The 25,761-nt window shown below is 40.1% G+C and overlaps 1 protein-coding gene across 1 annotated transcript; it reads right to left on the bottom strand.

Moving 5' to 3' along the window:
• Positions 1-147: 147 nt before the first annotated feature.
• dnajc24 (DnaJ (Hsp40) homolog, subfamily C, member 24) lies at positions 148-24,282 on the bottom strand. The gene is made up of 4 exons (XM_071416201.1): positions 23,788-24,282; positions 9,485-9,623; positions 692-760; positions 148-523 (listed from the first exon to the last, which is right to left on the bottom strand). Exons 1-4 carry the CDS (start codon positions 23,893-23,895, stop codon positions 390-392), a joined length of 450 nt encoding a protein of 149 aa, XP_071272302.1. The 5' UTR covers positions 23,896-24,282; the 3' UTR covers positions 148-389.
• Positions 24,283-25,761: the final 1,479 nt, after the last annotated feature.

The raw sequence follows: 25,761 nt of genomic DNA, 5'->3' as shown, positions 1-25,761 counted from the left end.
GTTAAACTACAGCCCTTAGATTTACCATTCTGTAAGGTCGGTTAAATTACAGCCCTTAGATTTACCATTCTGTAAGGTCGGTTAAATTACAGCCCATTATATGAAGTGCGTGCATGTGAGACCCACACACCCATTATCATGACACAGTTCACTTGATTGGTTGTTAGTTTAATTTTGCACCATGATTTTATTGCATGACATTTAAAAGAGCAAAATCAAATTTCCTTTCATTGTCCAATAGACAGGTGCACAAGGTCCCATGGGGGCCCAATTAAAAAGGTTCAAATGTGGACACGTGTTCGGTGGATGTAGATTAAAAGAAAACTATGAACCTCCTTGATCTAGTTCTTCAGGATTTAGAGATGTCTGGCGAACAATGAGACAGTCAGTCAGGTTGTCGTCTTGACTTCTATGCTGAGTGAACAGGTATCACAGCACACAATGGCCTCTTCCCCTTCCGCCTCCTCTCTTCCAATGGAGAATTCCCCTCCACAGCGACAGCCATACGTGTACACCTCGTTATCTGAAAAGAGAACACAGACAATGTCAAACAGCTGAGAGAAAAGGGGCACATGGGATGAGACAGGTGGAGAAGGACTTTATGGATCTATCTACGATGACTTCAATGGCAGCAGAGAAGAGATCATGATTAAATAAGAAAGATAAAGAAGATGACCATGTCTTGACTCACCATCATCCCAAGTCATGTCATCCAGACAGACATGGGCGTCGACTGGCCAACTCTGATTCAGTTCGCTGGCTGTATTGAGACAGAAGAAACATGAAAATGTCACAAATCTATATATAATGTTTTTTTTTTTTTAAGTGTCACTCCACAATGATACAATAATTGACAATAGAAAAATACAGATTTTAAAAATCACATTGATGCTCTTAGATAAATATTTGTAGGCTACTGTTGTGCCAGTGACATTCAGTGTTCAAGAGAGTGATATAGGAGATTCAAGAGTATCACAGGCAAAGCACACAAATGAAAGGCAGATGGAGGGTAGATGGGAGGATGTGAGATGTTGGACTCTGATCTCATTCAATGGTAGTTTCTTGGGGAAGACAATTGAGATCTTGCATGAATCTCTGTCTACATGGTAAGGAATATGAAGGCATTAGGCAGCCCCTCCAGGATTGTTTATATGTTTTTATACAGAACCAGTCAAAAGTTTGGACACCTACTCATTCAAGTTTTTTTTTCTTTTTACTATTTTCTACATTGTAGAATAATAGTGAAGACATGAAATAAGACATATGGAATCATGTAGTACCCCCCAAAAAACTGTTAAACAAATCAAAATATATTTTATTTGATATTCTTCAAAGTAGCCACCCTTTGCCTTGATGACAGCTTTGCACACTCTTGGCATTCTCTCAACCAGCTTCATGAGGTAGTCACCTGGAATTCAATTAACAGGTGTGCCTTGTTAATAGTTAATTTGTGGAATTTCTTTACTTCTTAATGCATTTGAGCCAATCAGTTGTGTTGTGACAAGGTAGGGGTGGTATTCAGAAAATAGCCCTATTTGGTAAAAGACCCAAGTAAATATTATGGCAAGAACAGCTCAAATAAGCAAAGAGAAATGACAGTCCATTACTTTGAGACATGAAGGTCAGTCAATCAGGAACATTTCAAGAACTTTGAAAGTTTATTCAAGCTCAGTCGCAAAATCCAAGCGCTATGATGAAACTGGCTCTCATGAGGACCGCCACAGGAATGGAAGACCCAGAGTTACCTCTGGTACAGAGAATAAGTTCATTAGAGTTACCAGCCTCAGAAATTACAGCCCAAATAAATGCTTCAGAGTTCAAGTAAGACACATCTCAACATCAACTGGTCAGAGGTGACTGTGTGAATCAGGCCTTCATGATCGAATTGCTGCAAAGATACCACCACTAAAGGACACCAATAATAATAAGAGACTTGCTTTGCCAAGGAACACGAGCAATGGACATTAGACCGGTGGAAATCTGTCCTTTGGTCCGATGAGTCCAAATTTCAGATTTTTGGTTCTAACCGCCGTGTTTTTGTGAGACGCAGAGTGGGTGAACGGATGATCTCCGCATGTGTGGTTCCCACCGTGAAGCATGGAGGTGGTGGTGTAATGGTGCATTGCTGGTGACACTATCTGTGATTTATTTAGAATTCAAGGCACACTTAACCAGCATGGCTACCACAGCATTCTGTAGTGATACATCATCCCATCTGGTTTGCACTTAGTGGGACTATCATTTGTTTTTCAACAGGACAATGACCCAACAGACCTCCAGTCTGTGTAAGGGCTATTTGACCAAGAAGCAGAGTGATGGAGTGCTACATCAGATGACCTGGCCTCCACAATCACCTGACCTCAACCCAATTGAGATGGTTTGGGATGAGTTGGACCGCAGAGTGAAAGAAAAGCAGCCAATAAGCGCTCAGAATATGTGGGAACTCCTTCAAAACTGTTAGAAAAGCATTCCAGGTGAAGCTGGGTGAGAGAATGCCAACAGTGTGCAAAGCTGTCAAGGCAAAAGGTGGCTACTTTGAAGAATCTCAACTACATTTTGATTTGTTTAAACACTTTATTGGTTACTACATGATTCCATGCGTGTTATTTCATAGTTTTGATGTCTTTACTATTATTCTACAATGTAGAAAATAGTAAAAATAAAGAGAAACCTTTGAATAAGTAGATATGTCTACATTTTTGACTGGTACTGCATATTTTCGGGAGCAAATGCTTGATTTTCCTGTGGCAGTTCTGACATTTTGCATGGAAATATGCGATGTTGTCGTCCAATTTGTCGTGAAAATGCGCTGACGAGGGGAAAAGTTTGACGAGTGGCTTGATTGAACGATATGTGTTAAATGTGCGTTGATTGGTTGATAATGCTCTAATAACATCGTTTTGTACTGCGGTGATGGGTCAGTTTTATGCGATAATATTGCGCTGATTTGACTTTTGTGCGTAATATGCAGAGAATTGTTGATTTAGCTAAACATTTTGCTTTCGCATAATCCTGGAGAGACTGATTAAGCTACACCGATCTTATCTAGGTTCATTGATTCATAGGTTTGGACAGTTTCCCCTCACAGCCACTATGACACAGTGGGGACACTGGTAATGGTGCATATATGAAATCTCTTAAAGCAACACTCAATATTGAGGTGATAATTCAGGAAAGGGACAGACGCCGCAGAACCACTAAGTGAAATTAGAAGTGGAAGTACGCAGAGTAGTGCGGCCATCTTTGGTGACAATTCCGACACGCTCTTAGGTAACGTTAGAATATGCTGAATATGCAAGATACAGATATACCTCCCTGCAAAGGATGGATGAACTATGTCTCAGTATGGATTGAAATTAGGGGAAGATGCTTTCAGATATTCCTTTAAAAAAGGTATCCACTTCAGCAATAAGGCCCGAGTGGGTGTGGTTTATTGGCCATATACTGCAACACACGTGTCTTAATGCTATTTAAAACTGGTTACCAACATAAATAGAGCAGTTACCAAGTATTTTTTCGTTATATCCGTGGTACAATATATTATTGTCTGATATGCACATGGCTGAAATGCTGTTTCAGCCAATCAGCATCCTGGACCCAAATGTCCTGGTTTATAATAGTGCATATAGCCTAGTCTTATCTTGTACTTCAAACTGTGTCAGACATTTGACGTTATAGGCCGCCCTATTGTTAATATAAGAACAAAGACAGACAACTACAGTAATAGATATTAACACTTCACTCCATTTCCAGCAGTACAGTACCTCTTCACTAGTCTTTGTGAGGAAACGGTAATTAGCACATTTTGATGCCACTCTTTAATGCTGGTCTTTAATTAGTCAGGAGACTAGCCTAAGTGGCCTACCTCACAGCTATGTATGGATATCATTGGATAGGTTTGGTGAATACATTTTCACCTGATGTTCTCATGAGTTTTTTAAGTAGTGGTACAGTGAGAATGAGGAAAGGTGTCAGTAAATTCTCAGTAAAAGGTGTCTGTTAATTCATCCTGGTGATATACTGTACCATTTTACGGCTGAGGCTCAAATGACAGATTTTTTACATTTTGATTGGTGTAACTTCTGTTGTTGTTACTGCAATCTTGTGAGACCATAATTTGCCAGTGGTCAGGTGGAAATTATAGTTCTACATCTAGGTGATTCAATACATCATACAAAATAAGGCTATACATTGACTGGGACCCTTTGTCACAGTGCTTCAACAGTTAAGCTAATACTACAGGGCAAATAGATGTCCATGCCTGATCGAAGCCTCAAAATGACCTGTAAAGGAACAAAAGTAGATCAACTACACTGCACACTGTAGTCTTGACGGGACACTGTAGTCTTGCTAGTGTTGCGGGAGTCAGAGTGACCATGACTCAGCCAGTTGATGCACCCTGCCCAGAAGGCCCAGATGACAGCCAGTCACTACTGAGAGATCCCAAGGAGGCTCTGCCAGGTCCCATGAACAACTGCTATTTTTTTGAGGTGTCGGAGCACCATTTTTTATGACGTCAGCATTTCTCAAAGTTTGTATCGACAAGATGTAGCCTATTGAATATCATTTTAGAAAGTGCATAAAATGCCTCAATGCTACCACTACCTAGGCATATTTTCGCAATACCCTTTTCTTATTTTAATACCCTCAAACACCAAATAAGGCCATCACTGTCAATCATGAATGATAATTCTTCACGTTTTACAGGTGAAATGTTCAAACTGCATCTACAAGTCAATAATTTGATCTCAATCAGTTTCATGGGAATATCCATTTAAATCTTCTTGAATTATGTAGGTCAGGGGTAGGCATAAATGAAACTCATTTTTTGCTGAATTCCTCGTGATTTTTTTGACTAAAAACTGAAATCCCCCACAAAATACACACATAATTTGTATTTATTTTTTACATTGAGGGAGAAAAAAAATAATCCCTCCACCTGTTGCCGACCCCTGATGCAGGCCTACATAGCCTAAGTACTGTTTTGTGAGTGAATTAGAGCAGATAGTGTTAACTAAAGCATGTATTTAGCCTCGTGGCGGGCGGTTGGAGATCTATGAAGGTCACTGGTCTCAGTGTTGGGGAGGTGGAGAAACACGCCCCTCACATGCCTCTTCAGTGGGCTGCTGCAAGGTGCCCTGAAACAACCCGGGAAGACGACCACCTTGTGTTTGGCGATGGGGCGGTGGAGGTGGTGCACATTAAGAATGAGATGATTTAATATTAGTCTGGCTGCACATCGCTCCTAGACCACCCAACAGTGTGTCAGAGACCTGGAGCAGAACACATCCACCCTGCACACACTTCTCCCTCCTCCACAAAACACAATTACCATCCCTAGTAATTACCATACATGTCTGCCTAAACACAGGAAAATGCAACCCCGGTCTCAGTACCAAAATGATTTGCAACGCCGGTTGTTTATGATATAGTTTGACAGCCAACATGGGATTTGTTCCTAATGCTTTGAGACTATCAGCTTTTAACTATTTCTTTGTTGTAATGGTATTGAATATCACTTTGAAGAAGGAAAGGCTATACATTCTGAGTTGTAATAGACATGGGGATAGTAATGGATGAATATCCATCCCCCTTCATTTCTAATGAGCAAGAAGATAAAACATTCCACTCATGATGAAGTTCAAAAGGGCCTAGCAACAGAGTTTCATCCATCTCCCTCTGATAAACAACAGAAGGACTGACTGAGTTCCTCTGAAATCTGGATGAAACAGGCCTTTGAGCTGGCTTCAGTCGTGTTTGTTTTAATTATCAGCCCCACTTGATCACAGTGGAGAATGAGCCAGTCTTTCTGAATGGCTGGGCAACATTAAACACTATGGTGCTGTTTACTGGTAGGTACTGGAGATCTGCCTCTGATTGAACACCACAGAGATCTACAGCGGCCAGACAGATGGGAGCTGTGCGCTGCTAGTCTACTACCTAACCCTCCCTATTGGGCAGTGGTGGAAAAAGCACCCAATTGTCATACTTGAGTAAAAGATACCATAAGAGAAAATACTTGTGTAAAATACTTGCGTAAAAGTCTAAAAGTATTTGGTTCTAAATATACTTAAGCAACAAAGGTAAATGTAATTGCTAAAATATACTTAAGTATCAAAAGTATAAATAATTTCAAAATTCCTTATATTAAGCAAACCAGACAGCGACAATCTCTTTTTTTAATTTAAAGATAGCCAGGGTCACACTCCAATACTCAAGACATAATTTACAAACAAAGCATTTGTGTTTAGTGAGTGTCTACCTCTCCAGATCAGAGGCAGTAGGGATGACCAGGGATGTTCTCCTGAGTGTGTGAATTGGACCATTTTGTAAGAATGTAAGAATAACTTTTGGGTGCAGGGAAAACATATGGAGTAAAAAGTAAATTATTTTCATTAGGAATGTAGTGAAGTAAAAGTTGTCAAAAATATAAATAGTAAAGTACAGATATCCCCAAAAACGACTTAAGTAGTACTTAAGTAAAAATGATTTTAAGTACTTTACACTAGAGGTCGACCGATTAATCGGAATGGCCGATTTCAAGTTTTCATAACAATCGGAAATCGGTATTTTTGGGCGCCGATTTGCCGTTTTTTTTTTTTTTTTTACACCTCTATTTAATCTTTATTTAACTTGGCAAGTCAGTTAAGAACACATTCTTATTTTCAATGACGGCCTAGGAACGAGGCAGAACGACAGATTTTTAACCTTGTCAGCTCGGGGGATCCAATCTTGCTTTGATTACATTGCACTCCACGAGGAGCCTGCCTGTTAGCGAATGCAGTAAGCTAAGGTAAGTTGCTAGCTAGCATTAAACTTATCTTATAAAAAACATTCAATCAATGACTGTCATTGCTCCAATGTGTACTTAACCATAAACATCAATGCCTTTCTTAAAATCAATACACAAGTATATATTTTTAAACCTGCATATTTAGCTAAAAGAAATCCAGGTTAGCAGGCAATATTAACCAGGTGAAATTGTGTCATTTCTCTTGCGTTCATTGCACGCAGAGTCAGGGTATATGCAACAGTTTGGGCTGCCTGGCTCTTTGCGAACTAATTTGCCAGAACTTTACGTAATTATGACAACATTGAAGGTTGTGCAATGTAACAGGAATATTTAGACTCATGGATGCCACCCGTTAGATAAAATACGGAACGGAATAAACGTTTTGTTTTCGAGGTGATAGTTTCCGGATTAGTCAAAGGTATATGGTTTAGAGAGAAATAGTCGACGCGTTATAATTCCTGTAATAACTTGCGGCTGAATTTGAAAGGGGTTCCTTCGTTATTTTACCGTTCATGTCTTCCATAGAGAATGTCTTGATCTACTTCAAATAAGGTCTGTGTTTCGTGCAGGCTTAAACCGCCTCGACGTTTTGATACCCGTGTAAATCTCACTAGGATAAGGTAACGTTTGTCAACATATTTTCATAAATCCACTCTACAATTTTTTTTTTAATCTTCGCTTATATTTAGCCAATATTGATCAGAGTTACCTTGTCCTATGGATATCTACACAGTTATAAAATTGGCACGGTGATGTAAGCCTACACGAAACACAGACCTTATTTTAAGTGAATCTAAAAATATCCTATGGAATAAATGAAGGAACCGCTTTTCAGATTTTGCTAGGTGTCATGGGAATTATGACTCGCACTTTGGTTGTCAATTCTTACCATGCCCATTATTAAAATAGGATTTCCTGCATATAGAAATTAAAGTTTTTGTTTTCAACATTCATCACAGGTAACTTAAACTCTATTTTTATTCAAACAGTTGAGAGTATTTGTCTCCTAAGCAGACTCTTCAGTATCATTGTCACTTTCAGAGCTGTGTGCGTGTGTATTTATGTATTATATTAAGTTAAAATAAGTGTTCATTGTTCATTCAGTATTGTTGCAATTGTCATTATTTCAAAAATGTGTGTGTGTGTATGATATATATGTAAAAAAATATTTAAAAAAAATCAGCCGATTAATCGGTATCGGCTTTTTTTGTCCTCCAATAATAGGTATCGGCATTGAAAAATCATAATCGGTCGACCTCTACTTTACACCTCTGCTATGCTTACAACAATCACCCTGCAACCAGCCATGAGGTACATCCAATATTCTTACAGACCGGCAAACAAAAAATGCCCAGGTTTCACATTCAACAGAGAAACTCTGATTTGTCTGGGTTATAAAAAAGGTGTGTTGGATATAAAGTATTCATGCTGGAAATAAAAATGATTGTTAAATGAAAACACAACCTTCACTTCTTTCTTACTCATTGTTAGGTCATAATGGAGATATAAATGTTAGATATTCAGAGGATGAGTGAAAAAATAATGATTTAAAAAGCAGTTAAAAAAGGGTGTTTACGGCGGGAATCTTTGGAGTTTGGTTTTTGTAAGGCAGCATACAATGGAAGACAAAGTCAATACCATCTATGAGAGCCAGAGAGGGGTTTCTTTCTATTACAGACACTCTATATGTCAATGCTTAAGGCGATGAGAGCTCTCCCCTGCTAACGGTGCGTGCACACACACACACACACACACACACACACACACACACACACACACACACACACAGGGCCTGGATGTAGAGTTGTTGAAGGTCCTAATGGAGAGCTAGCTAGGGTAACCTCTTTCCTGGGATCACGGGGGAGCATATCACTTCATGTAAAGCTAGGCCATGTGTAACAGGCCTGACCTACATTTCCCCATTCTCTCCTCCCAGAAGCCCCTACTCTCCTCCCCTCCTCTGTCCTCCAAAGAACATTTTATGAGGGACAGAGATGGCAGAAAACAACCATTGTCAGGAGCCCGACACAATCTCTTGCTTGTTTTATTATTGGCTGTGTGCGTGGGTGAATAGGAGGGTCTTTGCAAAACACGCTCTCTGCCCTTTCTTGTGCACCCAGATAAGTGAGAAACGATCACGTGAACAAACTTCGTAAAACAGGCCAGTTGTTTTTAATGGTCGGTACTAGAGACCATTATTGCTTCTGACTTTTAAAGTTTCAAGGAAATCTTGGAAATAGAATTTAAGTTATGCAAACTGGATTGGTTCATGCCTCATTTAGTGTGACCTTTTCAGACACAAAATTGTCCCACTAGTTATATGTGGCCTTAGTGACTTCACACAGCGTCACTGTTTATCACTAAATATTAAGCAAGGGATGGTCCCAAGGGGAAAGGCTATGGAATTTAATTGAGCATGAACCAACCAGTAAGAATAAATAAAACCATAAAATTCCAAACGTGCAATGAAATGAAAAATCATGTTTCATGTTCAAACGAATCACAGGAGAGCTATTAAAAAAGAACGAGAGGGATGAGATGGTGGCTGAAAGAAGAGCATCAGAGAGTGGAAGTACAATATGCTAGTGTAGATGTAATGTACATTATGGGAGCGTGAATGTTTCTTAACGGAGCCGGATTGTAGTGTTCCTCTGAGAGACTCCTCTGAACTGTGGAAGGAGGACGACTTACCACGCAACTGCAGATCGTAGGCTCTCTTGGTCTCCTGGTTGCTCAGGACCTTCCAAGCCTGATCGACCTCAATGAACCTGTGTAAGTGCTCCTCTGCCTCAGTCACAGTCACATCTGGGCCCTGCTTGTCGGGGTGATACTGTCAGCCAGTACAGAGGACAGGAGAAACACAGGTTAGAGACAGCCACAATGACAAGTCTGACAACAGCCATCACAACAGAAACAATGACCAAAATAACAGCAGCCATTAATCCCTTGAACCAGTACTTTGTTTGAGATGGTAGAGGGGAGAGGGAGGTGTGGGAGGGGAGAGGGAGGGGAGAGGTGTGGGGATGGCTCAGACACACTAGACAGAAGCTAGGTTAATTAGACCATAGAAGTCAGTGACAATCTGCCAGTGAAAAAAAAGCCTGTCAGAACCTGCACTGTCAGCTTTTTCTGGGTAATTTGCTGATGGACCAATGCTCTTCTTCTAGACAATTTACCAGAGGAGGCGGAGTACAGTATTGCAAACACAACTAGATTGAGACATCAGAGGACAGAACCGTTAGCCCAGACAGATTTGGGCAGAGAGCTGGAGAAGAGCATTGGCCATCCCACGACACCTCTGGCCAAATACAGTAGCGATACCACCCATGCTCTCTTTTGCATTTTATTGTTGTTTTGTTAGGGGAGAGGGGCTATAGCAATATCCACATTATGTCATCCGTTGATTAATATCAATATTGAAGGATCCCCTCATGTAATGCTCACACTGGCCCTGAGGTATGTCCCTGTTCTCTAGTGGATACTGACGGCCCTGTCTGTGTTTCCCTGCACATGGAACAGCCCTAATTTCCTCCTGCAGGTCTATGCAGTCCAGGCTTCAGCCACCGATTAGTGATGGTCGCAGGGAGCGATGTGGTGGTGGTGGTGGAGGGGGGGCTTTTGGAAAACTTAGATCTATCCAAGCAGCATTCACATGAATGGTGATGATAATCTGGCACTGGCAAGCAGACCATTGCGTGTGTGTGTTCTTGTATGGTCACTGTAGTTCAGAAACAGAACCTCTTCAAAAACAGGTAATGATACTGAACTACAAATGACCAATGGTCTCAGCTAGGCAAATTAATGTCCACCGCAAATATACTTTACATTTTAAGTAACTGGAAGACTGGCAATTTTTTTTTATATATTTTTTTTTAGATACATACAGAATGTATGCCTCCACATACAATTTAAGAAAGATCATCAAGGATAACACAATAAAGCTTAACAGTTTATTTTCATTGTGGTCCTTTTGGAGGGGGAAGATGGGAATGCAGCAAAGTTAGGAACTGCAGTGGCAACACACAATGACAGACAAAATTGTTGTTTGTTTCATAAAATTATCTAATTAGTACAGTTCAATTTATTATTAAACAACAATTGATAGGTACATCTCCCTTCTCTCACATACATACCCCTAACATATAAAACAAGTCAATCCCTAATATATACAAGACAATCACAATATGAGAGACAATCGGCAGACCACATGCTATCCCGGGTATTTTCTTCTCAGCCACGTACTGTACTATAATCTTATGACTCACTTGAAACATGCAACTATTTAGCAATTTTTTCATTGAGAATTTGAAACTACCCATTGAAGGTATACATTTCAAATTCCTTGGAAGACTATTACAAAGAAATGGCAGCTGAGTACGAAAAAAGTTATTTTCCCATTCCACTATTACATCTAAAAGGAACAACATCAGTTTCACTCTTTCTAGTGGAATAGTTCTGGTTATCCCGGACCGAGTTAAAGTAGTTATATACCATACTGTGGACAATCTGATATACCAGACACAATTTCATCTGAGAGACTCTCTCCTTCACTTTGAGCCATCTAAGGCTTTCAAAGCAGGAATGGTCAAGATGAGTATGTCCTGGAAGTTTAAGAATAATCCTGACAAATTTGTTCTGAGATGTCTGCAATTTATTTTTAATTATCTTGGGGGCACTATTGTACCAGGAAGAGCACCCATAGTCAAAGTGGCACTGAACAAGAGCCCTTACCAATGCCACCATTGCATTCTTATCCAGATATTTGGAGGTTCTTGCCAGAAACCACATTTTACGGTTCACTTTGGATATAACCATCTGACAGGGGAGAGCATGGCACAAAAAGTTATCTAGCACACATCCAAGATAATTAACAGACTTTTGCTGTGACTACTAAGTCACCTACTACCACCTTAAAATCCAGGGATTTCCTCAGTTTCACTTTGGACACGAGCAACATGGACTGTTTTTCCAAGGTGAAGTGACAGCTTGTCGTCATATAACCGTTTACTGACATTCAGAAGTTCAGCACTGAGGGCCTCCTCAACCACAGTTTTGTTTTGTAAGAAACCAACTGTGCAGAATCATCTGCATAAAGGAAAAGGTCACATGTACAGGCAGATTTTAGATCATTTATATACAACAGAAAGAAAAGTGGACCCAGCACACTCCCTTGGGGTACCCTGCATTTCAAGATTTTGGGTTTAGACAGGGTCCCATCCACACCCACCATGTGTTTTCTTTTACGGCTAAGTTGTTAAAGCCCATGGCTCTTAGTTTGATTAACAGAATCTCATGATCCACTGTACCAAACACCTTTTGGAGATCTAACATAAGCATACAACAACATTTCCCTCCATCTACTTCCTTCCTGGTGTGGTCAGTTAGATATAGTAGGCAAGTGTTGGTGGAATGAGATTTACTAAAGCCAGATTGGAGCTCGTATAGTATGTTATGTAAGGAAATAGAACTGTCAATCTGCTCGTATAGTATGTTATGTAAGGAAATAGAACTGTCAATCTGCTCGTATAGTATGTTATGTAAGGAAATAGAACTGTCAATCTGCTCGTATAGTATGTTATGTAAGGAAATAGAACTGTCAATCTGCTCGTATAGTATGTTATGTAAGGAAATAGAACTGTCAATCTGCTCGCACAATCTTTTCCATGACCTTCGATAAAATACACAGGACTGAAACAGGCCAATAGTTTCCATGATCTAACTCAGTCCCTTTTATTTATATATATATATATATCTATCTATATAACCATTGTGAGTTTTAGTTCACTGGGGGGGGGGGGGGGGAACTAGTTCAAAAGACAGATTTACATTGTGAGTTACGCAGGAGGTGATAATTACTGCAGCATTCCGTAGAAATCTGGCAGGAATGTTGTCAAGGCCAGATGTTTTGGAATGGTCACGTTCTTTCAGCTTCTTTAGTAGAGTTGACTCAGTCTGCCAAACATGTAACCTTTCCTCCAATGTCCAAGCTAAGATTTTGAACTTTGGTCTTTAATCTGTAACTGTAACGTAACAACCTTGTGCTGGGGACAATAAATGGCCACTCTAAAATGTGCAGTTTTGTCACACAACACAATGCCACAGATGTCTCAAGTTGAGGGAGCTTGCAATTAGCATGCTGACTGCAGGAATGTCCACCAGAGTGGTTACCAGAGAATATAATGATGTTTGGCTGGGCGAAATATTGAATTAATTTCAACTGCCTGTTTTGACGTTGTGTTATTTTCCTTTTTTTTTTATGAGCGTTTATGTCCGCTTGTTCTCCTTTTGTATTTTTGGTCTTGTCTCCTTCGCTCCTCTGTGCTGTGTGCGCCTTCCCATTTACACCAGAGATCTGTAAATAATGACGAGATGCACGTCTCCGCCCTAACAATGGGAGTTGGGAAGGCAGGCGACAAGCTGAGGTCCAAAATAAGCACATAGAAACACATTGGCCTTATTTTGGACAGATCACAGCGAGAGTGAAACTTCGTTTCGCCTCTTCCTCTATCGTTTACACAGACCAGGCCCCTCCCCACCTCTCACTCCAACAAAGTTGAGAAATCCTTCTCTCTGACAAGCAGTTTCAACTCGCCATTTGCATTTGCGGTTTGGTCGAACAGAAAATCGGTCATATGGACACAAACACATTGAGACATTATCTTACGGTTATAAAGAAGATGTTACCTTTTCATGTCTCAACTACTCAAATTGCGCGCAGAGCAGACAGTACTAAAACGAGTATCAGTGAAGTTTGATTCTGGAAAATGAATGCTCAGTGTCATGTTCAGCATCGGGGTACTACGTACCACTAGCAGCATTTTAGCCAAAGACTGTTATACTAGCTGTCTAGTCTGTGTTTTATAAAATGTGCAATAAGTATAAAACAATTATATACGGAATTGGCAACTCGTTCTCATTCTGAGAAATAAGTTAGGCCACTTCATTTGAACATCTGAACTAAGTGGACAGGCTAACATGCTTTTCAAACAGTTGACAGAAGGGTGTGCTCATAACAATTCAACTGTTCTACCTTGTTAGCTAGCAAACACATCCAAGTTCGCTAAACTTGAAATATAAAGATTAGCTGACTAATCACTAGCACGTAGGCTTGAGAGATTGTTGATGAGACCTGTGTTCCTTTTCTATATTTTAATGCTTGCTACAAGAAGTCATTATTAGTGAATGTGCATTATGCATGGTTCTAGTTAAATTTGTAACTAAAAAAGGGCACTTTCATAGACAGACTTGAAAGACAGATGAGTGATTATTGCAACAAAACAAAAAAAGCAGGTTCAATTATTTTCATGAAATAACTAAATTATTAGTGGGTCTTATGGTTGTGGAAGGCTTATATTTAGCCTAGATGTAACTTCATAAGCCCTGATTTCATTGGATTATTGCTGACTGTTTGAAATGCAGTGTATTTGACCTTAAATTGTACAACGCTTATTTACAGAAAACAAACATTTAGACATTGTGAATCGCCCATAACTTGAAAAAAAATGAAGATATGATTTTTAGGCTATATCGCCCAGCCCTAATGTAATGTTCATTAATTTCTCTACCATAAGCCACCTCAGATGCCACTTTAGAGAATTTGGCAGTACGTCTACTGCCCTCACAACTGCAGACCACGTGTAACCACGCCAGCCCAGGACCTCCACATCTGGCTTCTTCACCTGCAGGATTGTCTGAAACCAGCCACTCGGACAGTTGATGAAAATGTGGGTTTGCACAAGCGAAGAATTTCTGCACAAACTGTCAGAAACCGTCTCAGGAATCTGCGTGCTCGTTGTCCTCACCAAGAACTTGACCTGACTGCAGTTCTGCGTCGTCACCGAATTCAGTGGGCAAATGCTCACCTTCGATGGCCACTGGCATGCTGGAGGTGTGCCCCATGATGGTGGTGGGGTTATGGTATGGGCAGGCATAAGCTACAGACAATGAACACAATTGCATTTTAAAATCGATGGCAATTTGAATGCACAGAGATATCGTGACGAGATCCTGAGGCCCATTGTCATGCCATTCATCTGCCACAATCACCTCATGTTTCAACATGATAATGCACAGCCCCATGTCGCAAAGATCTGTACACAATTCCTGGAAGCTGAAAATGTCGCAGTTCATCCATGGCCTACACACTCAGACATGTCACCCATTGAGCATGTTTGGGATGCTTTGGTCGACAGCTTGTTCCAGTTCACGCCAATATCCAACAACTTCGCACAGCCATTGAGGCAACATTCCACAGGCCACAATCAAGGAGATGTGTCACGCTGCATGAGGCAAATAAATGGTGGTCACACCAGATACTGACTGGTTTTCTGATCCACACCCCTAACTTTATTTTAAGGAATCTGTGACCACCAGATGCATATTTGTATTCCCAGTCATGTGAAAATCCATAGATTAGGGCCTCATTTATTTATTTAAATTGACAGATTTCCTTATACGAAATGTAACTCTGTAAAATCATTGAAATTGTTGCATTTATATTTTTGTTCAGTGTACAATCACAACTCACTACCTAAAACACACACCCTTGGAGTCAAACCACGACATTTCCTTACAACACATTGAGGCATTATCAAATATTACACTACACAGTGTTGTTTTCACTTTGTAAAAGGACAATCTGAATAGGATGAGAAAAAAAGCAACTTTACAACAAGCCAAAAATGTACTTCCTGATTGAATCATTAACAGCAATTTGCACTGAATTCTGAAGCAGAATTTTGTTTTATGACTGAGGGGACAGCATTCACACATCTCTCAAGACACCTGGAGCACAGGGCCAGCCACTCTTAAACACCTTCCGACTAACGAGATGGACAAGCCAGCACAGGTGTAACACATATTGACTAACATGGTGATACCAATCCGTGTCCCCTACATACTAACATGCTATACGTGCTAAAAGTCCAACCTCAAAACATAAATGGGAAAAACTAAACCTGTGACACCTTCCCCCTTAAGACAACAAATATATCCTATATTTTTGTTCTCACCAACAGAAAACAACTTCCATTTCACAACTAAAATGTGTCGCCTCCTTCAATATAAACATTGTAAATGTATATATACACCCACTTTTTTTTTGACAATATTTTCTTATTTAGCTTTTATTTTATAATTTGTTTTGGGGCCCCCGGAGGGGGGACATAGTTGCCTAAAACTCAGAAGTTTTGAAAAACTCATGTATGTTTCTGTAACTCTTGTCCCCTTGGAACGAGCCCAAACAAAAACATCTCCAAAATGGAAAAACATACATCAAAATAAAATGTGTGCCAGGGCTACACACAGGCTAAACATAAAACATATTAAGTGCCCACACTTGAAAAGACAAATCAGCAACCAAGATGTCCATACCACTAGAGGTCGACCAATTCATCGGAATGGCCGATTAATTAGGGCCGATTTCAAGTTTTCATAACAATCGGAAATTGGTAATTTTGGACACCGATTTTGCAAATTTTTTTTTTTTTACACCTTTATTTAACTAGGCAAGTCAGGTAACCTCTCTTGGGTACGTGAGACGTTAGCGTCCCACCTCTTCAACAGCCAGTGAAACTGCTGGGCGCCAAATTCAAATACAGAAATAATCATTCTAAAAATTCAGAAAACAAAACATATTTTACATAGGTTTAAAGATTAACTTCTTGTGAATACAACCACGGTGTCAGATTTAAAAAAGGCTTTATGGCGAAAGCATACCTTACGATTATTTGAGAACATACCCCACTAGACAAATCATTACAAACAGTAACCAGCCAAGTAGAACAGTTACACAAGTCAGAAATAGAGATAAAATTAATCCCTTACCTTTGATGATCTTCATATGGTTGCACTCAGCAGACATTCATTTACTCAATAAATGTTCCTTTTGTTCGATAAAGTCTCTTTATATCCAAAAACCTCCGTTTTGTTCGCGCGTTTTCTTCAGTAATCCACAGGCTCAAACGCAGTCAAAACAGGAAGACAAAAAAATCCAAATTGTATCCGTAAAGTTCATAGACACATGTCAAACGATGTTTATATTCAATCCTCAGGTTGTTTTAAGCCTAAATGATCGATAATATTTCAACCGGACAATAACGTTGTCAATTTAAAAGGTAAACAAGAAACGCACTCTCTCGGTCTCGCGCATGAAAAAGCTCTGACACTTTAGGGTCCACTTATTCAGACTGCTCTTACTTCCTCATTTTTCAGAATACAAGCCTGAAACAATTTCTAAAGACTGTTGACATCTAGTGGAAGGCATAGAAACTGCAATTTGAGTCCTAAGTCAATGGATACTGTAATGGCATTGAACAGAAAACTACAAAAGAAACGACTTCCTGAATGGAGTTCTCGGGTTTTCGCCTGCCAAATCAGTTCTGTTATACTCACAGACACTATTTTAACAGTTTTGGAAACTTTAGAGTGATTTCTATCCAAATCTACCAGTTATATGCATATCATATCTTCTGGGCCCGAGAAGCAGGCAGTTTAATTTGGGCATGCATTTCATCCAAAATTCCGAATGCTGCCCCCTACCGTAGAGAAGTTAAAAACACATTCTTATTTTCAATGACGGCCTAGGAACGGTGGGTTAACTGCCTTGTTCAGGGGCAGAACGACAGATTTTTACCTTGTCAGCTCAGGGATTCAATTTTGCAACCTTACGGTTAACTAGTCCAACGCTCTAACCACCTGCCTCACGAGGAGCCCGCCTGTTACGCGAATGCAGTAAGAAGCCAAGGTAAGTTGCTAGCTAGCATTAAACTTATCTTATAAAAAACAATCAATCATAATCACTTTAACTACACATGGTTGATGATATTACTAGTTTATCTAGCGTGTCCTGCGTTGCATATAATCGATGCAGTGCGCATTCGCGAAAAAGGACTGTCGTTGCTCCAACGTGTACCTAACCATAAACATCAAAGCCTTTCTTAAAATCAATACACAGAAGTATATATTTTTAAACCAGCATATTTAGCTAAAAGAAATCCAGGTTAGCGGGCAATATTAATCATGTGAAATTGTGTCACTTCTCTTGCGTTCATTGCACGCAGAGTCAGGGTATATGCAAGTTTGGGCCGCCTGGCTCGTTGCGAACTAATTTGCCAGAATTATGACATAACATTGAAGGTTGTGCAATGTAACAGGAATATTTAGACTTATGGATGCCACCCGTTAGATAAAATACGGAACGGTTCCGTATTTCACTGAAAGAATAAACATTTTGTTTTCGATATGATAGTTTCCGGATTCGACCATATTAATGACCTAAGGCTCGTATTTCTGTGTGTTATTATGTTATAATTAAGTCTATGATTTGATAGAGCAGTCTGACTGAGCGATGGTAGGCACCAGCATGCTCGTAAGCATTCATTCAAACAGCAGTTTCGTGCGTTTTGCCAGCAGCTCTTCGCAATGCTTCTAACATTGCGCTGTTTATGACTTCAAGCCTATCAACTCCCGAGATTAGGCTGGTGTAACCGATGTGAAATGGCTAGCTAGTTAGCAGGGTGTGCATAAATAGCGTTTCAAACGTCACTCGCTCTGAGACTTGGAGTAGTTGTTCCCCTTGCTCTGCATGGGTAACGCTGCTTCGAGGGTGGCTGTTGTCGATGTGTTCCTGGTTCGAGCCCAGGTAGCGGCGAGGAGAGGGATGGAAGCTATACTGTTACACTGGCAATACTAAAGTACCTATAAGAACATCCAATAGTCAAAGGTATATGAAATACAAATCGGATAGAGAGAAATAGTCCTATAATTCCTATAATAACTACAACCTAAAACTTCTTACCTGGGAATATTGAAGACTCATGTTAAAAGGAACCACCAGCTTTCATATGTTCTCATGTTCTGAGCAAGGAACTTAAACTTTAGCTTTCTTACATGGCACATACTGCACTTTTACTTTCTTCTCCAACACTTTGTTTTTGCATTATTTAAACCAAATTGAACATGTTTCATTATTTATTTGAGGCTAAATTGATTTTATTGATGTATTATATTAAGTTAAATAAGTGTTCATTCAGTATTGTTGTAATTGTCATTATTACAGCAACAAAAAAATATTAAAATCAGCCGACTAATCGGTATCGGCTTTTTTGGGTCCTCCAATAAATCGGTATCGGCGTTGAAAAATCATAATCGGCCGACCTCTAAACTCAGCAATAAGAGGGGAGAGGGAAACATATTTACTGTTGCACAATCAGCTGCTTCCTAGACATCGAAGTGTCAACTGTTGGGACCCTCTCTTCCTTCAGCGGTACTACAAACTCGCTTTTCAAAGGAGAGGTCAAGGGAAATCAGGATCACCCATAAACGTCTCAGACAGATCGACCATGGTGGGATTGCTGACATCCTCAACACTAGACTTGCTCCCTTTTTTTACACATAGCACGTGTAACGGCACGACCTTCCCTCCAGCCAAATTGTTTCCCGAAAAAATAAATGAGACCACCTTCACCGGTAGGCTAAGCTTCACTGCAACGGAACCAGAAATAAGATCAAACTCGAGTTCCACATTATACAAAGGAACTTCCATGCAACACATCTCCACGCCTTGTACTACCCTACTGTAACCAGTTGCTGAAGTGTCAGACAAAGACAAAATACCCTCCAAAATGAAGGGCTGCCCCAGGCTTGCTGTATCTTCACCGGCTGCTTAACAGCACCGGCACTAGGCAGACACACAAACCCGTCTGAAACAAAGGGTTCATACACATCTTATCCAAAATCTTGTTTAGGAGATGCATCAGTCCCAACCAGAGACTTGGGCTGAAGTGCTCCCTCAAGAAGAAACGGCTATTTCTCTCTCAACTCAGAGACAACGTGTACTTCCCACGGCAGTAACGTCAAAATGGCGGATACAATTTTTTTTTCTTTTTCGGCAATCTTTATCTTTGGGCACTGTAGAAAAAGACTGAAATCTGCAGTAGGTGAATTCTCTGGATTGCTTTTGTGTAGGTTTAACTACTGGGTGCTTTGTTTGTGATGGTAGTTTTGTGTGTAAACACAAACTCATCTGCAAGAACTGCAGCTTTCTCAAGAGAGATCCTTGTGCTCAAATGTAGGTAGCAACCCTTTTGTGAAGGCAATTTTTTAACTGCTGGAGAATTATGAGTGTCTAAGTCCTCAAGGTCCTTGACCTCCTGAGAACCACACCACCGATCAAAAAGACATGCTTGTTCCCTTGCGAACTCAACATGATTTTGCCATTCTGTCTTTCGTAATTTACGGAAATGTTGTCTGTATGCCTCTGGGATGAACTGGTAAGCCCGAAGGATAGCAGCTTCAACAGTGTCATAATCTGAACTCTGATCAAGAGATAAAGCAGTGTACACTGAAAAAAAACAAGAACACTTTGGAGGAGCAGTGACCAACTACCGATTGACTCAGACTACCGCTTTTGGATCGCCAGATGCCACCTTGATGCAATAATGCTTTGCAATGATGAGCAGATTCACCTTCGTACATGTGTCTAGCATCTCCCATGTAAGGTTTTCCACAAATGCTCCCAAATTAAAGTCCATGGCTTTCTTTTAATTTTTTATAAGGCTGTGTGTTTATGAAACTTTCAAAATTACTCCACCAATCTTATAACCGCTCAGGGTGGATGTCAGTGACAGAAACTCCACCACAAATGTGTCTTTTGAACACTCCAATATGTGGGTAGAGCAAAGCTTCAGAGTAGGTGATTAGAGCAACTACCATACTCATGGGAAAATATATCCTGTTAAGTTCCCCTGCAAGACAACCAAACAAAATGTTGCTGAAACATAAGGAGGAATTCACAAAGAGTCACTGACAAAACAAAATGTGGGGTTTTAGGAGGGGTTCTGAAAGACACTCATGGGGCTGTCCACTGACAGTTGACTAGCAACAACAACTAGGACCTAAAAGACACCCACCATGAGTGCCACTAAATTTGCCCACTAAGAGGCAAACAAAAGTAAAACCCACACCAAACTTAAGACAGGAAGCAAACAAAAAAGTTGAGCAAAACAAAAAAACAGGGAAGATCAGATAAAGGAATGTTTATCTAGAAATCAAATAGGGAGAGTCAACTAAAGGTGTTAACCCTCCACATCTCTCAAGACAACTGGAGCACTGGGCCAGCCACTCGTAAATGTCACCTGGGCCAGCACAGGTGTAACACATACTGTCTAACGAGGTGACACCAAATCGGTGCGCCCTACGTGCTAATGTGCTATACGTGCTAATAGTCCAACCTCAAAACATAAATGGAAAAAAACAAAACCTGTAACACCAGTGCCAAACTCTTTATCTTCTAGCCTATTTAAAAGTATTGTTCAGCAATGGAAGTGTTACAGTTTAAAAAGGACAAAGACTCAACAGAAGGCTGAGAGGGGAAGCTCATATTCTAAAACATTCAGAGCGGTCACGCAATGCAAATGACAAGTCTATATACGTGACCAGGCGCCTGTGCTCAAGAAATGGGTCTGGATTTCTGATGGATGGGGTAAGGAACTGATTCAGTCAACATTCTGACAGAAAAATATTGTTCACTTTCTAAAGAACATTACAAAATCCTTCTCACACCATTGAACCAGCTTTGTGGCTCTCTCAAATCCTGAAGGAAATCAAAACAAACCTAGAGAAGCTGCTTGTTTCCACAGTGGTGATATAGTCCCAGAGGGTGTGCATGTCCAACTCCCCTTTGTGATCTGATTGTGACAGTGCTCTGCGCTGGAAGCTTACAGGTGTGAAGTATCTGGCTGTGGAACTAACATGCTGACCACACCGGTCACATCGCATGCACAAGCGTTGCAAAATAAATTTACACATACATGTTATTCAAATCATTGTACTCACTGCTTGTGAGCGTCTGCGTTGCCAGGCGCTAAAATAGAAGTTGATTCTATTTGTGGTGCAGAACACGCTGCAAGTCCTGCCTCTCCCATCTCCTCATTGGCTTTTAGAAGCATATACCCACGTGCCATCTCATTGGTTATACCCACGTGGGTGATTGAAAGATGAACTGAGGTCAGTTATGGTAATACACCTTATTATTAAAGTTAGTTGCCAATCACCATATAAAGTCCAAAGAAGAAGCCTGGAAGGCACCTTGTGCATTTCAGGTAAAATAACAACTCAATGTGTATATCCCAGGATAAATTAGCTAGTAACAACAAGCTAGCTATCTAAATAGGATAAATTAGCTAGCAACTGCAAGCTAGCTAAATTTCCATATGTTTAATGCTTTTCGACCTGTCCCCAAATTAATATAATTGGTTCAGAGTTTGTTTTGATATTTCAACCTGTGTGTGATCGCGTTTGGTGTGGGGGGGACAAAATACGGTTTGGGCGTGGTTTAAGGCTTGAAAATAGCCTACACCTCCATCTCCAGACCCACTAGTCCATGCTGCTACAGTAGTTCTCACAAGTTTCTGGTTAAAACGAAACTTATACATTGAAGAGACTGTTTTAACTCACTATAGCCTGGTGATTGACTATTTGCAAATGATATGAGAGAATTTGAAGCTCAGAAGTAAACACATTTTCATCTACTGTAAAAATTCCAGCCAGACAGTATTTTGACATTTTACAGCAGAGAAACCTATTTGCTGTAATTCCTCCCCCCACTTCTGAGTCTCCATGCAGCTCAGGGTTTTTTCATAAATACATAACACAATGAAAAGCCCCAGCTCTTATAAAATGGCCCACCCTCCGTTCCTGTGGAGTTACGTACTTTAATTGATGTCTCTTTGCACGCATTGTAAAATATTCATTTACTGGGGCTAATGGAGCTTAGAGAGGCAGGAACACAATATAAAGCACTGGCAATTTGGAGCACTAGGCACTTCTTACCATGAATCATCTCTCTCTCTCTCTCCCTCTCTGTGCTGTATCAGACTTGTCTGTTTCTACCACGAGGCTGAGGCGTGTGCTGTGCAGGCATTCAGAAGATGGGAGAGCAGATGAGGTGGTGGCAGAGCAAAAGGCCACCCTCATCACACTACTGCCCCCTAATGTCTGAGGGAGGCGCGGGCATTACTGAGGGGGGAAGGGGAATGCCAACAGCAAAGTCTAGGATGTTTTGTTCAAAGTAACACTGGATTAATCAAATATTTTTTAAGAAATGTTGACATTGATGGTAGCTTGAGGTTTGTGTGTTTTTACAATTGGTAAGCATAGAGCCTATGGTTTATGTGAAATCCTACAGCACCTTGAATCCAGAAAGTCTGACAAAATAATACACAGTAATCAGTTAATGGTGATATCTGTGGCCTAGGCCTATATCCTACTTACCGTGTGCTAATAAACATTCCTAATTACCAGAACTACCATACTCTTGCTCAAAGCCCTGTGTTTATAGAACAGTGCAGCTATTTTCAGACAAAAACATTTTCAGATAAAAAAACATTACTCTGAAAATCAACACCAAAATAGTTTTTGGGTTATAGCTTATTGATTAGAGTATGATTGATTTGACAGTTTCTAGGTGATTTCTGTAATTAAAATGGGTTTTGGATTATACAAATCCATTTTGTGTTGTACTGTCAAGGATTAAAAGAAATGTACAGATTAATATCAAAGGGCAAGATGCAGTTAATACTTCATCAATCACATCGACAATCTAAGCTTGCATGAGAAGTAGACTAACCTTGCCCGACACCTAGAAGACTTATCTTGAAGACACTCCCAGAACTCATGCCGATGCTGGAGCGCAGTGGATTAATGTAGTCTTGATTTGCACACATGGCCAGAAATAAACACCCAGTCGGTAATATGTGTGTGATAGAGAGGGTGTGTTTATATTCATGAAATGTATTACTTTCTAGAATTACAAGCTAGGTGCTAACGGACCAACAGTAACATTATGTCAAGATACTTTCTCACTCCGCCTCTCACTCTATTATTGGGACCTCTTTTAACATGGTTCATCAAGATGCAAATAAACCTAACAGCAGTTTATTCATCAGTACAATTGAAAAAATATGACACAGGAGACCGCCAGAGTTTACACATACCATTAAGGCCAGTCTTTGGTACTTCTGTTTGAGGTCTTGTAGCCCATCCGATGGACTGGATTCAAGGATAGAATACCAGTCTTTCTGGGATCTACGTTCACTTGTCATGTTGAGAAATCAATCATCTTTTGATTAAATTTGTGAGCCAAGCAAGGTAGTTTCATTACCAGAATAGGTGCGATCTAACCGTTTCGTCGCCTATGAATGACAGCTAGCCACAAGGCTAACAACAACAATGTCCACGTGATCTTTGCAGGCTAACCAGTCAGCAAACATTATCGTTATAAACATGCCATCAAAATATTATTTTGTTAAACTGCATTATATATCGTAATTCCAAAAGGGTTCAACCACAAGCTGAAACCAGCACATTACACAAATGTCTGGCACTTTGCTTTTCCAGCCGCGTGCCTGTGTCACGTGATGCCCCTGTGTAAGCATGTGCATCAGTTTTTACAGCCCCCGCGGAAACATGTCCTATAGAGCTTTAGAGATAAAATATGATGTGCTATATTATAAATATAGATCCTATTGTCATCAACGAATTGTGCATAAAAGTTCAATATCTGTACAAGTACTAATTATCATCCGTTTCAGCCATTGAGGCAGTAATTGAACGGGATATTACATTTTTCTACACGAAGTAAATATTGCAATACAGACATAAGAACGCGGATGAGAGGATCTCCATGGAAACTAACGTAAGCTAAATGCTGGGCATGCACTAAGCACATCTGGGATAAGAAACGTCCAGCACGTTACCATCTTACAAGTCAATTATGTTTTAAAACATTTTGAAAACCAATAATTACTTTGGATGTAAGTTAATGCTTGTCTCTGCTACGGGCATTTGTTTTTTTAGTTCGAGGAATATCATGCGAAGAAGTGCGCATGCTCATGTTTCATTCAACAGAGAAATGCGCTCTCTCTCTCTTTCCAATTCAAATGCCTTTATTGGCATGGGAAACACACACTGAGTGTACAAAACATTAGGAACACCTGCTCTTTCCATGACAGACTGACCAGGTGAATCCAGGTGAAAGCTATGATCCCTTATTGATGTCACTTGAAAAATCCACTTCAATCAGTATAGATGAAGGGGAGGAGAAATTAAGCCTTCAGACAAATGAGAAATTGATTGTGTATGAGTACTATTCAGAAGGTGAATGGGCAAGACAAAATTATTTAAGTGCCTTTGAATGAGGTATGGTAGTAGGTTCCACCGGTTTGAGTGTGTCAAGAACTGAAATGCTGCTGGGTTTATGACACTCAACAGTTTCCTGTGTGTATCAAGAATTGTCCAACAACCAAAGGACATCCAGCCAACTTGACATCTGTGGGAGGCATTTGAGTCCAAATGGGCCAGCATCCCTGTGGAACGCATTCGACACCTTGTAAAGCATGCCCCGACAAATTGAGTCTGTTCCGAGGGGGAAAGTGGGTTCAACTCAATAGTAGGAATGTGTTCCTAATGTTTTGTACACTCAGTGTATGTTTACATTGCCAAAGCAAGTTAAATCAATAATAAACAAAGTGAAATAAACAATCAGAAATAAACAGTAAACATTACACTCACAAAAATTTCAAAAGAATAGAGACATTTCAAATGTTATATTATGGTACAAAAGGGAAAATAAATAAACATAAATATGTGTTGTATTTACAATGGTGTTTGTTCTTCACTGGTTGCCCTTTTCTTGTCGCATGTCACGCCCTGACCTTAGAGATCCTTATTTATTCCCTATGTTTGGTTAGGTCAGGGTGTGACTCGGGTGGGAAAATCTATGTTTTCTATTTCTTTGTTGTTTTGCCGTGTGTGTGTGTGTGGTTCCCAATCAGAGGCAGCTGTCTATTGTTGTCTCTGATTGGGGACCATATATGAGTTGTCATTTTCCGTTTGGGTTTTGTGGGGTGTTGTTTTCTGTTTAGGTTGTTTCCCTGACAGAACTGTGCGCTTTCGTTTTTGCCGTTTGT

The sequence above is a fragment of the Salvelinus alpinus genome, chromosome 9 (assembly GCF_045679555.1).
Source record: "Salvelinus alpinus chromosome 9, SLU_Salpinus.1, whole genome shotgun sequence".
Taxonomy (NCBI): Eukaryota; Metazoa; Chordata; class Actinopteri; order Salmoniformes; family Salmonidae; genus Salvelinus; species Salvelinus alpinus.
Note: the sequence above shows the minus strand (reverse complement) of the source record. Positions and strands in the feature narration are given on the sequence as shown.

Excerpts from the sequence above, each read along its gene's own strand:
- dnajc24 (XM_071416201.1), bottom strand. The coding sequence starts at position 23,895 with ATGACAAGTGAACGTAGATCCCAGAAAGACTGGTATTCTATCCTTGAA. Across the intron at positions 761-9,484 it reads CTACGATCTGCAGTTGCGTG|CCAGCGAACTGAATCAGAGT; the intron begins GTAAGTCGTCCT and ends GTCTCAATACAG. Across the intron at positions 524-691 it reads TGACATGACTTGGGATGATG|ATAACGAGGTGTACACGTAT; the intron begins GTGAGTCAAGAC and ends TTCTCTTTTCAG.